Raw genomic sequence first — 14,223 nt, 5'->3', positions numbered from 1 at the left:
GAAAACTGAAGGTTTGGTAGACAAATCCAAGTGGAGTAAGCTATGAGTTGAAGCTTGGCAGACAAGACTAGGTGGAGTAAGTTGGAAGCTAAAGCTTGGCAGATAAGACCAGAGTAAGCTGGACTTGCAACCTGGTAGACAAGTCCAAGTGGAATCAGCTGAGAGTTGTAGCTTGGCAACTCAGTCTAGATGAGTTAGCTGGGGTTGAACATCTAGACCCAAAGTACGAAAAACTTTTCATTTTCTATAATACTCATTATGTGTAACCATTGTAGGAAAGCAAAGTTGGACGGTTCCAAACGAGGAGTTTGGGACTACTGGCTAGTGATGACTCTCAACGATGGAAATCGGAGAGTCCAAGCACCCTACCAGGGTTGGGGCAACCGGAGCATCCAGGTGATAGGAGCAACTTTCAGGCGACCGAGAGATAATGTTATTAGCGATTTGAGCGAGTCGAGTCAAGATCAAGTTTGACCCCTCTCTAGGCGACCGAAGGGCTTCACCGGAGAACACGGTTAACATTATCTAACGGATAAAAGTTGCAATCACGTCAACAGGAAGTAAGATTTAGGCTACTGGGGAGTGACGTTAGCAACAAAAGAGGGCTATATAAAGAGCCTCGAGGCAAAGCTTGCAAGTCACTAATTTACTCAATCTCTAATTCATTCTCATGCTCTAGTGCTCTCAAGATTTCTATGTTGCAACATGTTGCAATCTCACGCTTCAATTCTGATTGGCAACACCTAACATAATCCTTTTATTCTTCTTGTGTTGTCATATCTGTTTTTAAATTGTGCTTAATTTTTAGATTTTTTTCTATGAGGTTTCTCCACCTTACTTTATTTTAATTGTCTTGCGTGTCAATTTATAAACTAGTCTTGCCTATTTATATTATCTTGTCTTACATGATCAAATTTATGCTAGTTAAATTATTTCCACTATGATTATTTTTAAAGTTATTTTAGTTCGTAAATTCATAACGCTATTCACCCTCCCCTCTAGCGTCAAATTCGATCCTACAATTCATGGATTACCTAGAAATATTTGAAAGGGAGTTGCTTAGCAGCTGTAGATATAAGGTCTTGCACATGCAGTTGATTTTTTTAATTCATTTGAACTACTTTAAATTGAACCAAAAATGGCTTACAATCCTAAGCTACCATATTTGATGTTTTGTAACATTTAATTTTTAATTCTTCAAATGTTATTAATGTATATCTTATATTTCATCTATTCTGCATTGTATTTTATTATTGATTGTCATACTTCATGTTCATGTGTCTCACATTGTTTGATTAATTTTTTTTTTCAATGTGGAAGTATCCTCACTGATATTCTTTGTTGTATAATACGCAATCCTTTTAATCAATATAACCATTTTTTAATACTACCCACATATGTTTCCAAAATAGTGTATATGCACTATCACATGTGGGTGGACCACAAGGCACAAACCACTAGCACACACTTTTTGAAACTTTGACTATTTAAAATTTAAGTGATCTATTTTAGAACTATCTTTAAGTTTCCTACATTCCATCTTTTAAAACTACACTAACAAATCATTGGTTCCATCGATGATATTTTATTGTACTAGACATATAGTATTAGCATTCTAACTGGACCATAGAATGAGTCAAGCAGCATAGATTTATTATGTGAACATGGTTGAAAATAAGGGTCAACATGATTGAAATATGCGATATCTAAGTCCAATATTATTGTCAAATTTAGTAACACTCTTTCATTACTATTATTGATGTTATAATTAAACAAGCAAGATTCGATACAGTAATAACTTAGCTAACAAATTGTATATTATATATGTAATAAACATAGGTCAAGTTAGATTAATTGCTATTTTGAATTAAACAAGTACACTGGACCAGGCAGACATATACATGTTTTGGCCAGTAAAACAGACCACCAGATTGCTTTTGCAGGCGAGAAATGTTCTTGGCACAATCAATAGCACAAGAGTAGAGGTAGGTGAGCAAGTGCGTACAAAGTTGGTGTGCAAGGAAAATGAAAGATTGATAAAACAGTCAATCATGTTTTATAGTAGCCTAAAGAAGACCAAAAGAATCCAAGTTTTGGGTCTGATTTCATTGGGTCAGAATGAATACCCATTGTATCAGGTTTTTTGTATGCACATAGTTGAAATCAAAGTCTTCCTAAGAAGATACAACCCCAAGGGAAAAACCAATGTCCAATGTTCCAAGATTATATTGAAATAGAGCTACTGCAGTCTACTTATACTGACTGACAGTACCTGGAAGTTTTCATGTAAAATCCACCATGGTAATTTTCACTTTCACCCCAAAAGAGTATCTCTTTTTGCAAAATATTCCCTCAAATTTCACTGTTAAAATGCTGACTAGAGAGTTAAAAACTTAGGGGCATTATGCAAACAAAGATAGGTTACAGGGGCATTTTGACAATAATGAAATTTGAAGGCATTTGGCAAGTAAAGGGTAAACCCTATCAGCATTTTGATAATAATGAAAAATCTGGAAGGCATTTTACAAATACGTGTCGTCTTTTGGAGTGAAAATGAAATTCACCCTATCCGAGGCTAAAAACGCGAGGAATCTGTCAAGAAAACAGAATCCTTAGCTAACCATTTTGAGGTATCAACAACTTTAGTAAAATTATATGGATTTGCACTTTTCCAATAAATGATGTCATGTTAATCAGACAAACGTTTAAACACTGGACATTAGAGCATATTTCCTTGGAAGACAAAGGCTATGACATTGATCCTGTCCGAAAATCGTGAAGAAAGCTGGCTGGGGATGTGACTTCTGGGTCGACATCAGTGCCGAGCTAGGGAAGGGGTCCCCGGCGTCAGCCCTCCGACGCTCAAGTCAGTCATCGGAAAAATGAAAGAAAAAGGAGTAATAGTAAACACAGGAGTGAATAGTGAATAATGTGTACCTCTGCCGGTGCATAGATCCCTTTATATAGCGTCCCAGTGGGTGACGTGGACGTGCCTCAAGGCGCAGGCACGTTTCCCTAAACGTCCTATGAAAAGATTTGTCAGGAAAGTGTCTCTGACCCTAATGCGACAGTAGAAGCTTCTGTCATACGATCCACCTGTTGATCATGCTTCGTTGTCAGCGACACTATCTCCCAAAGGGATATTAAGAGATATAAAAGGGATGTTTGGCCGAGCGGGGAAGCCGCTCGACCGAGGATCCCCACTCGGTCGACCTCAGCCGATCTTCTCCATAATGCTTTAGCCCAGTTGATTGTTTCCGCCCAACCGGACCAGCGCTTTGGTTGCCTTAGCGTTCCTCTACTTCGTGATGAGCATCTGATGTTTTGGCCGTAGTGCTCTTGGCTATCCGGGCATTCCGCTCGGACAAGTCACTTGCCGATCGGACACTTCATGCCTGATCGGCAACTGCAGTAGACCTCCGCTCGACCCACCTTTGGCGAGCCAATTGGTTCTTTGGCTTTGACCGCCTTGACTTTGATCTCCATGTTGATTGCTATCTCCGCTCTTGACCCGCACTTGGTGGGCCCCCTTTTATCAACGCATCAGACATCATTCGCATGACAACTCTTCTCAAACCATAATGCCACAACTTTAGTGCTTTTACCACACAAATTGGTGCTCAAGGCCCAAAGCAAGGCATGGTAAGCTAGAGCATCTTTCTCCTTTTCTTTCTTGTCCATTATCTTTATTAAAGTTTTGAAACGCCTTTTCTAAATAAGGTAAGCTATATACAAATTATTAAACTTCGAGACCGTTTTCCCAACACACCAAGATGTAAAGTAGATAAACCAAAGAAAGTCTCAACACAAAGCTTTCCTAACTTCGTTGAAAACTCAAACAAGGTCACAAAGTACCTTCAAAGGTTTCTGCTTCATAATGCCTTCAAATGTGAATTAAAATCGCTTTAGCTAAAAGAGTGGAAATAAAAAAAAATTAAAAGGTGCACATATCAACATTGTTAAACAGGTGAGATCAGAAAAGTTCAAAGTCCTATATATTGTGCAAGTTTTATATTTCCTGGTGAATGACAAATGAGCTGTCCCTAATAAATTTTTCATTGAGGGAGCATTTAAAGAAATTTGTAACAATCACACTAATAGGGAAAACATTACTTACCATGCCTTTCAAAATGGCCTTCATTGTGGAATATAGCATCAGCAATAACCACTCCACTGAAGCAAAAGAAAATGGTAAGAGTTTAATCATGACAAGAAAGCAACAGCAATTGAAGATTACTAATAGCACAGAAAAAGAGATGTTCAAAATAAAAATTGCTCACTACCACTCTTTTTCCAGAAGATCATTAACAAGACTTCGAAATTTCATAAGAAAAATCAATAAATAAATAAATAATATCAACAATACAAAATGGGAGATATCCTGAACATATTTATGGCCTTATCATTGTGCTATATGGTAGTCTGGTAAGAGCATAACAGCAATATCCCTTGTACCAGATCAATAGTCCAAACAAGCAATATCATATTTCAAGATTAAGAAAAATAATTAAAAATTTAATTTCATAAACCTATTACAAAACAAAGTATAAGATTATTTTATTTATCATCTAAATGTTCATAGTGAGACTTGCAAGACCTTCAGCATCCTTGCTAGCTTTGCCTTTGATTTAAATATTTCTATACAAGATGTTATGCTGAGTCCTATAAATACGATCTAATGCTTCTCTTTAAAATAGAATAATATTTTTTCTATCTCCATCCTATACAAATAAGAAAAGTACGAACCATGAAATTAAGCAAATAAGAACGTAGACAAAAAGAAGGAGAAAGAAAGAGACTCTTCATTCCATGAGGCGCTAACCAATGCAACAATAGAAGATCTAAGGAAAGCTAACTTAGTCATACCTTAGTAATGTAAAGAATCTGTTTCTGTAACTAAGTAGGATAACCAGAAACAGGGGAAAAGAAAAAAACATACAATATAAATGCAAAAACTCTTCTATCAATGAACACGGTAAACTTTGATGAGCCTATGAAAATAAAACATAAAATGAACTAGTTATACCTTAAGATGAATATTAATGTGTTTGCAATGTAAGTGACCATTTCCCTGAAAAAGAATTAAAAGTTAGTTTTTTCTCATGACAGAAGTACATTGACCACATCAATGAACGCAATAAAAGCGAGTGTAATTCGATATTGTCTAAAAGTTTACACGCATAAGTGTTATTGTAAAAGCAAACATGACCAAGAAATGCAGCCAATCTCCAGAATATACTTTATCAGGGCCTATAGCAGCCATACCAAAAATGATGCAAACTTCTTTGACTATCGCTCTTAAATGCTGTTCTAGCAAAAGCTGCAAAAAACCTGCCAATTCAAGTGAACTTATATGAAGAAAATTGCAAACTAAACAATTGCAAGCATCATTGCAAGAAAGTGCACTTACATTCCTAAAGTCATCACAGCTAGGACACCTGAAATATTTGCCCCATCTTGAGCCTATGAAAAGAATCACCATGATGAATAACAAGAAAATAAGCTGGTTTTAATGCAAAAAAGAAAATACACTACCTTGTTGGCAAATGAACTTGCATATACAGTGACAAATTTCTTTACTCTAAGAAATTCATGAAAAAACAATGAAAATGATTCAATATATTGCAGTTGCACCCATCAACAGACTCCTTTTATAGTCATTTTGAAAATGTGACACATAAAACATTGGTATTTCCAGTTTCACCCATTCCATACAAATGAAATCAGATAAAAAAAAAATGAATTTAACATATTTTTCATTCCAATAATTAAATGATTCATTTGTTTTACATTTAGATCTAGTCTTTCCAATGTAGTTATAATGATGTAAGTTAAGTTAGCTTCATCAGTTTTCAAAAGAGGAAAAATGGGTTCCAAGATCTAGTAAATTGCAATTTATGTAGAGCTCAGGGATTATGATGCCTAAGATCAAAATGTTAGGAAAAAATATGTTAGGAATGTTGGAAGAAACAATCTGTTGCCGGAGATTTACGGGGTATTAGTTGAATTTAAACTATATTAAATTAAATTCAACTTACAGTCGAAATGACCTGAGCGAATAATCTCAGACTGCCAGCAGGGGCTGGTTTCTGCTATGTGCCGAAGACCGGACTGAGTCGCCGAGCGGACAGACTGAGCAGCAGGTTTGTATTGCCGAGCGGGCAGATCGGCCAAGCAGCAGACCTGTGTTGTCAAGCGAGCAAATCTGCCAAGCAACAGAGCGGACTAAGTCGCCGAGTGGACAGATCAGCAGAGTAGCAGCTTTCGGAGCAGACCGAGCGAGTGGCTAGCCGAGCAGACCGACTGGGTAGTGCAGCCGATCGGGCAGAGCAGCTCGAGCAGGCCTAGCGAAATAGTGTGAATCATTGGCAGATCACAGAGTCTGCTCGGGCAGATCAGATAGGCCGACCGAGTAATACGATCGGGCGGGTAAAACGATCAACTGGGAGGACAGAGAGAGGTCGACTGGGCAGTAAGGTCGAGCAAGTTCGACTAGGCAAAGAGGTTGGCCCGGGCAAGTAGGCAGACCGAGCTAGGTCGGTCGAGCGAATAGACAGGCAGGCCGAGATGGTGCCAGTCAGGCGAACAGACAGGCAGGTCGAGATGGTGCCGATCGGACGAATAATGCAGGCTGGGCAAAGATGTCGAGCCAAGAGGCTGACCAAACAAGAGGTCGGTCGGGCTTTGAGCAACGGATCGAGGCCTGTGATTGATGCAGTTTCCTTGAAACAGATTTGCCCACCTCCGATTGTGCTTCGAGGTTTACTAGGGTCATCTATTTCGCAGGATACACCGGTTGACCGTGATTCCCACCAAGCACTGGTGATCACAACGAACTGAGTTACACCCGATTGCTATCACGGGCACTCTACCGAGAGGGGTTGCACGATAGAGGAGGGAATGAAGGTAGAGAGCTTCTACTTGTGTTGTTATGTGTCCTCTACCTGTGATCACAACCTCCTTATATAGGAGCTCAGACCAATGGCAGCGTTAATGATCTTAATGATCATTATTCGCCGAGTAGTGAAACGCCCACCATTTCACTCATTATCACTCGACCGTTTTGATTCCGCATTAATCTCGAATTTAATGAATCCGTTACACAGCAACAAAAGGTTTACGTGGCAAAATGTTGATTGTTCCACTTGGGCAAATTTTGCCCCGACCGATCCGACATTCGACATGCACAGGTGTGTCCACACACGAGTCAACATAATTCAGTGCAATCCGGTCCCTGGACTTGCACCCCCCGCACACCCAAGCGTGAGAGAGAGCCTCTCTCCATGCATTTGTTCACATCATCAAAGCATGTGAATCAATATAAACCAACCAATGTGCCAAAAAACTCCTAATGTGGGACTAAAGTCACATTCACAATGAAGCTTCTATCCTCTTCCAACTCTTCTCCATTCACACATATTCAATAAAGAAATAGTTTTAGCATATTAATTCCTTATCTTTATTAAATCCAACTTGTAAATTTTAGAACTAATTCAGAATTTTAAATCTTGGAACTTAAATGACAATCAATGTCAAATAAATTTATGTTTTTTTAGCTAATTTAGAATGTTAAACTATCTATAATTCATGGAAATGATTCAAGACTTCCTAATGGAAAACTACCAAATTTATGTCAACATTGCATTATTACAAACTACTCTCAATTAAATCAATTGAAACAGGACTAACAGAGAAAAAACCCTTGAGGGGTGCAAGTAGCTTCAATGTCTAGGAAATAGTGAAGTTGACCTAGATTTTTCAAAGGAAATCTCTCACATAGTTGAGCATGTGAAGAGGAGATATGAGGGAAGGAATTGCCAATGAAGATAATAACATCAACATAGACTAACAAATAGGAAGTAATCTGAGCCGAGTGATAGAAGAATAGTGAGAAGTCAGACTTGGATTCCAAAAAACCCAAGGAGAGGAAAGATGCTCGTAGTGTGGCATGTCATTCCCAAGGAGTCTGTTTGAAATCGTAGATAGCCTTGTGAAGTTTACATACATGATTAGGAAAGTCAGGATATGTGAAGCCAGGTGATTGAGACATGTAAAATTCCTCGTGAAGAGTCCCATGGAAAAAAACATTACTGACATCAAGTTGATAGATAGGCCAACCTTGAGTGACAGCAAGTGCAAGAACTGTGCATAAGGTGGTGGGTTTAATGACAGGACTAAAGGTCTCAACCTAGTATACCAGGCTGTTGGTTAAAGCTTTTGGTGACAAGACGAGCTTTGTGATGCTAGATGGTGCCATCAGAGCGATGCTTAAGTTTGAAAATCCACTTGTAGCTGATAATATTCTGAGTAGATGTGCAGGGAATAAGTGACCAAGTGTCATTTTAAATGAGGGCATTGAATTCAAAAGTCATGGCGTCCCGCCAAGCAGGGTCTTTGTTGGCGATGGTAAAGCAAGTTGGTTCAGAATCCTCCATACTGACAATATGTGCAACGACTTTTGATTTGGCACAGGCAATCATAGGCTGCAAGGAGCAAGCTGGTGCTTTGAGAGGGCCACTAGTAGATGCAACAGATGGAGGTGAAAGCGATGGAGAATTAGTAGTATCTGAACTGGATTGAGGCTAAGCACCCAAATGATCATAAGGGGAGGCAAATAGTCCACTGGAGCAATAGAAGACCAAATAGAGAGCTCTGAGGAAACATTGCAGTCGGTGCGAGTGGTATAGAGTTAGAGGGCATTAAGGATTGTGCTGCAGCAAATGGAAATGAGGTCTCATCAAAGTTAACATGGCGAGAGATAAAAATCCGACCAATAGGTGGATAGAGACACCGATATCCTTTGTGAGCATCACTGTACCCAAGGAACACACGCTTGACAGACCAGAAATTCAATTTGTGACGATTGTAAGGCCGATTCAAAGGATAACAAGCACAGCCAAATGTGCGAAGATACCCATAGACATGTTGGTAGTGGGGTAGTGGGCCTATAGTTATCATGAGACTGCATCGTGCACAAACTGCACACTTACCTCCTTTATTAATGCATCCAAGTAGAGATACAAACGGCTGCTAGAACTCTTGGTGTTTTGGTGACTGAGAATAGTCTTCATCTCTACGAGAGGAACATCCACTTAAAGAGGGATTTGGCTCGTGGACTTCTGAAGGGTTTTTCAATTACATGATCACTCTTTCGACAATAAGCACGAAGAACAAGTTCTACTGCTGATCGACTCATGAAGAACAAGCTTTGGTGTGAATCCACAATAAGTATTTATAGATTTCGTTTCTGTATTTCATGTTTTAGAATCAACAATGGTATCAAAGCAAATTTTAATTCTAAAGGATTGAAACTCCTAAAAATCTTTCTTCTTTGAAATCTGTTGTTCAACGGAGTTGGCTCCGTCACATTCTTCCATTGCCTACTACCGCACCAGGCGAGATTGTGGCAATGTCATGATCTGCCACAGTCGTCAGGCGAAAACGCAACCTTGTCGTGATTTGTCACATTCATCGAATGAAATTGTGGTTGCCCCGTCGCCAGGAGGCAGTTGTGATCTGCGACTGACAAAGGATCCCAAACGCATTTGGGGTTAGTCCTCCGATTTTGGCCGACGGATGATTAGGGGGTCAATCCTCGATGTTTGGCCAACGGGTGAAGGGGTTGGAGTGGTTGGCGGTGTGGATGTTTTGGCAGAGGCAAAGAAGAGAATGGCGGCGAGTGACAGCGGAAGAAAAGAAACGAAGCATTAGGTTTCATGTTGAAAAAAAAACAACATTTTTTTTATTATTGCATGTTATTGGCATAAGCCTTCATGTTTTTAAATTAATGAAATGCATGTAGAAATTAATGCAATGTTTTTAAATTAATGCATTAATGTTGAAATTAATTAAAATTGGGCTTAATGATTCAAGGCTTCAATTAATTGGACTTAGGCTTGGGCTTAAACAATTGGGTTTGGCAAAGATCCAATCAAATTAATTCTTATAATATTAGTTCTTATAAGAATTTTGGATCACATCAAACTCAATTAACACCAGTTTGAACCTACTGGGACTCAACTTTCGAAGTCAATAGTTGACTGATCAACCGACTGAATAAACACCAGTTAACCGATCCAGCGGATTAGTTGACTAAAGCTTCACAAATCAAGAAAAATTATTTTTCTTGATTGCTTATGTGTTAGTTTTATGCATATTTTTGAATTGGAATGAGTAAGTTTTGTTACTGTACTGCCTTAGTAATTTCAATTTCAGATGACACGGATAATATACACTATGACTCGTAGTGATGTATTGCAAAATAAGCTAAGAGAGGCTATCCAATACATAGAGTATGATCGTACTTATAGAGTCAGAGGACACATTAGGAGGCTTGATAGATTATTCTGGAGACTTGAGCAATAGGATTTTCTATCCCGGACAACTATTAGATTTGGGTTGTGATTCATTCACTGCCGACAAGTCTCAAAGAAGTAGCACACTATGCATAAGGGGCGCTGTGAAGGGCGCATCACATATGCAGAGTTGTCTATGAAGCTACTTCACTATGTGGATCTAGAGGATCCTGAAGAGGTTGAGGAGAATCCAGAAGAGGATCTAAATGTGAATCCAATAGAGAATCCTGAAGTTGGTCTGCCTAAGATTGTGAAATACGGCACCCAAATAATAATAAAATAATAAGGTTATTTGAGGAATAACTTTAAGGGAATTTTCAGAAATTTTTAGAAATTTTCTGGGAATTAATTGGAGTTCGTATGATAAATTTGAGGGGATAAATTTATAGGCTTGGTAAACGGCCGTTTAGATATCTCGATTACGCTAGGAGTTGATTGATTAAATTAACCTAAAGTTAGTTAATTAAAGCTTAGGTATAAAATATCTAACCTAGGTTTTCTTTTCCCCAAATCACGCCGATTTCCTCACCTCTCCCGAGCCCCCTCGCGCGAAGCCATCCTCCTCCTTCACCGAACCCTTCCTCCGAATCCACCGTCGGCCTCTCTTCTCTTGAGCCACAACCGGCGATCTCCCTTCTCCTCACGTGAGCACCCTAGTCGCCGAGCCACAACAGCCGGGGATCTTCTTCTCCTCCTCACGCGAGCAGCAAAGCCGCCGACCCTCTTTCCCTCCAAGCCGTGCCCTAGTTTTCTGGCGCCGCCCCTCTTCAACACCGCCGACCATAGAGCTCCGACGCCGACAGCTGCGGGCTTGATCACCGACGCTGAGCTACCTTGGCTCCGGCGCTCGCCGCGATCTTCCTCTCCGGCCGCGGCGTTGGCGAGCGCGAGACGCGCCTCGTCCACTGGGTACGGGCCGTCTACACGCCGCTGCTGAAGGCGGCCGAGCGGCACGCCCCCGTGACGGTGCTGGCGACGCTCGCCCTCATCGTCGCTGAGCTAGGACCATCGTTGGCCCCTGGCATTGCCAACATAAATCTGTGTGGTAAGGTTATAGAATCAAGCTTGATTTGAATTACAAGACTAATTGATGGATTCATTGATTAGATTGATAGGTAGTAAGGGTAGAAGTAGAGGACAGTAATGGATTGTTGTTGTTGGTCGTGAGTCGTGTCCAGTACCCCTAGCTGCCAAACTTGGGGTAAGATATGTTGAGATTTGATTTTATTTCTACATTGGTTTTGGTTTGTTGATTTATGATGTTAATCATGGATTTTGGAGTTAGCAAACCTCTTATAGTTTGTGTAATTGAGATTGGTTGAATATCATGATTGTATGTTTGTCGTTAGGCTCATTGAATTGATTATCATACGTGGAGCGTTTGGTTATTGATTGAGGATGATTGGATTTATTCGATGAATTAGGAATGTTGGATTAAACCTGACTCAATCAAATGGATTAGATGAATCGAGATTTAGCGTTGGATTGAGGTTTTCTTAATTAGTTTTAGGGATTTTATTTAGCTATTTAATCGATGTGAATTTAGCTAAATAAAATATATTGATGCAGGATTTTGATTTGAGGCGAGCGTCTTTACATGGGATTGATTTGATACGATCTTCTTTGAACTTAGTGCATGAGTTATTTTTGGATAAGGATTGTTTTACCTTGACTCCACTCTTATTTTCTTACGCTTGATACTTCCACTCAGACCTTTGAGTTATTGATTTCTATATCCATACAGTCTCTTGTTGTCATATATGATATTTAGCAGATATTGGATACCATATCTGCATGTTTTGATTATTGTTTAGTTATGTTCTATAATGAGCATGTTGGCTTCATGTAGCATACCTAATTTTTGTTTATATTTGTATGATGATTGTTGCATTTGGCGCATCATGTCATGGCATGCATGTCAACGACCAATTCTCCCTTGCAGTCGAGAGAGTCGTTGACCAGGGTCGCATCCTCGGCCACTCAAGAGAGTGGTAGTTGGAGTTGATGCCGCTTGTCCTGTCGTGCCGCACTCGGCCAATCATAGGTAGTGGTAGCTGGAGTTACGAGCAGTAGGGACCCCCGTCGCAGATGTAGCTAGTTAGCTACTATGCAACTGTCCCCTCGGCCACTCGTGAGAGTGGTAGCTGGAGTGGTGTACAGTCTGTCACTGACCCGGCCTCTCGACCATACAGGGGTCATGGTGCAGAGAGGTGGGCGGGAGTGACCATCCGTGCATACGCTGTTATTATATTTGCTTTGGCTGCTACTGTTTATATATGTTGTTATTGCTTACTTACTGCTGTTGTTCACATATACTGATATGCTTACATATGTTGAGATATATTCTCATTGTAGATGTAGCTTAAGATATGGTTTCAGGTATGAGCATTTATTTTGGTTCTATTGTAGTATCTGCTATTTCTTTTATGAGACCGTATACTCTTAGCTCACTTTCTATTTGCATATATGTTCATGCACTATCCTTTCTTTATCCGCTGAGTTCCAATACTCACCACCTCGCAATTTGGTTTTCTTTCGCCAGGTAACAGGTAGATGAGTCATAGATGCTTGGAGAGTCCCAGCTGCCAGTCCCACGTCACACTCGAGGATAGTCTTCTTTTTTGGTTTTGTTACTGTTTGGGTGCTATGTTGATTTTGCATATTTTGTTTTCCAATAAGTCGATGTGGATTTTGGAGTCTGGTCTGGTGGTTGCAGGTATTTTAGTTAGTGATTTTGTTGGTCTTACATTCATATTGTTTTGTGTTTTTCGTTGCGTTTATTATGGTTGTGTTTATTTTGTTCCAGCCGAGTGGGCTAATGATATAAACTGCGTGGTTGTGTTTATTTTGTTCCAGCCGAGTGGCTGATGATATAAACTGCGTGGTTGTGTATATATTCCATCCGTATATGGCTGATGTATATTTTGTATGTAGTAATGTTTCATATTGTCACCCGTACAGAGGAGATGTTGTCGAAATTTCTTCGGACAGGGACTCCTCTGGGGCATGACAAAGATTGCCCTAGCTGAACCTAGAAAGATAGGTTTTAAGTTGATTTCTACTGCGCTAGTGTCTTTCCTAGTGGGAGCATCAAAATATTTTGCAAAGATACACTTCTTACTCCTGAATCCTAATTTTCCATATTTGTAAGTCTTATCATAAACATAAGCAACTGAACCCAAGATCTTAGATTACTCAAATCTGAATTTCTGCCGATTCAACTCAAAACCTATCTTTCTAAGTTTTGAGGTTGAGTAGCAGATTGCCTTCTAAATCTGTTCCATTTACTTCATATGAACGTTAGGTTGGCAGAAAATCAAATTTGAGTAATCTAAGACCTTGGGAGTCAATTGCTTATGTTTATGATCAGACTTACAAATATGAAAAATTAGGACTCAGGGGTAAGAAGTGTATCTTTGTAAGATATTTTGATGCTTCTAATGGTTATATTTTCATCGATGAGCAACAAAATGGAACCATCTCTAAAATAGAATCTAGAGATGCTACTTTTCTTAAAATTGAGTTCCCAACGAGAGGTGAAGTAGATAAAACTATTTCTCTATTTGTAATAGAGGAAGAGGATTGTACTTTATCAATAAATCAGGTATCACAAGGGATGCCTAAATCTAGTCAACCTAGTGGGAGTGATTTGTCAATGAATGAGTTAATTTCTCAACAGTCTAACCTATAAAGTAGTCATCAGATTATTCCTCGGAGAAAGTTTGACATTGAGAATGAGACATTAATGATTCTCCCACTTGATAATGAGGAACTCAAACGGTTGAGGAAGCATTGAGATGCTCAGTTAGAGAAAAATGAAAGTTGCAATGGATGAGAAAATGGAGTCTATAAGAAAGAATCAAGTTTG

The 14,223-nt window shown here is 39.5% G+C and overlaps 2 protein-coding genes across 5 annotated transcripts in view; both read right to left on the bottom strand.

Moving 5' to 3' along the window:
• The window catches only part of LOC121971880 (sodium/hydrogen exchanger 8-like), a 121,868-nt gene that overhangs the window by 48,675 nt on the left and 58,970 nt on the right, over positions 1–14,223 (bottom strand). For all 4 annotated transcript variants that reach the window (XM_042523373.1, XM_042523370.1, XM_042523372.1 and 1 more), the window contains 4 exons: positions 5,411–5,463; positions 5,266–5,331; positions 5,027–5,071; positions 4,118–4,173 (listed from right to left, as the gene is read on the bottom strand). In XM_042523373.1, coding sequence (XP_042379307.1) covers positions 4,118–4,173; positions 5,027–5,071; positions 5,266–5,331; positions 5,411–5,463 — 220 coding nt within the window. The remainder of the gene's footprint in view (positions 1–4,117; positions 4,174–5,026; positions 5,072–5,265; positions 5,332–5,410; positions 5,464–14,223) is intronic.
• LOC121971879 (sodium/hydrogen exchanger 8-like) overlaps positions 1–14,223 on the bottom strand; it is a 163,312-nt gene that overhangs the window by 108,813 nt on the left and 40,276 nt on the right. The window lies entirely within an intron of this gene.

The sequence above is a fragment of the Zingiber officinale genome, chromosome 4A (genome assembly GCF_018446385.1).
Source record: "Zingiber officinale cultivar Zhangliang chromosome 4A, Zo_v1.1, whole genome shotgun sequence".
Classification (NCBI taxonomy): domain Eukaryota; kingdom Viridiplantae; phylum Streptophyta; class Magnoliopsida; order Zingiberales; family Zingiberaceae; genus Zingiber; species Zingiber officinale.
Note: the sequence above shows the minus strand (reverse complement) of the source record. Positions and strands in the feature narration are given on the sequence as shown.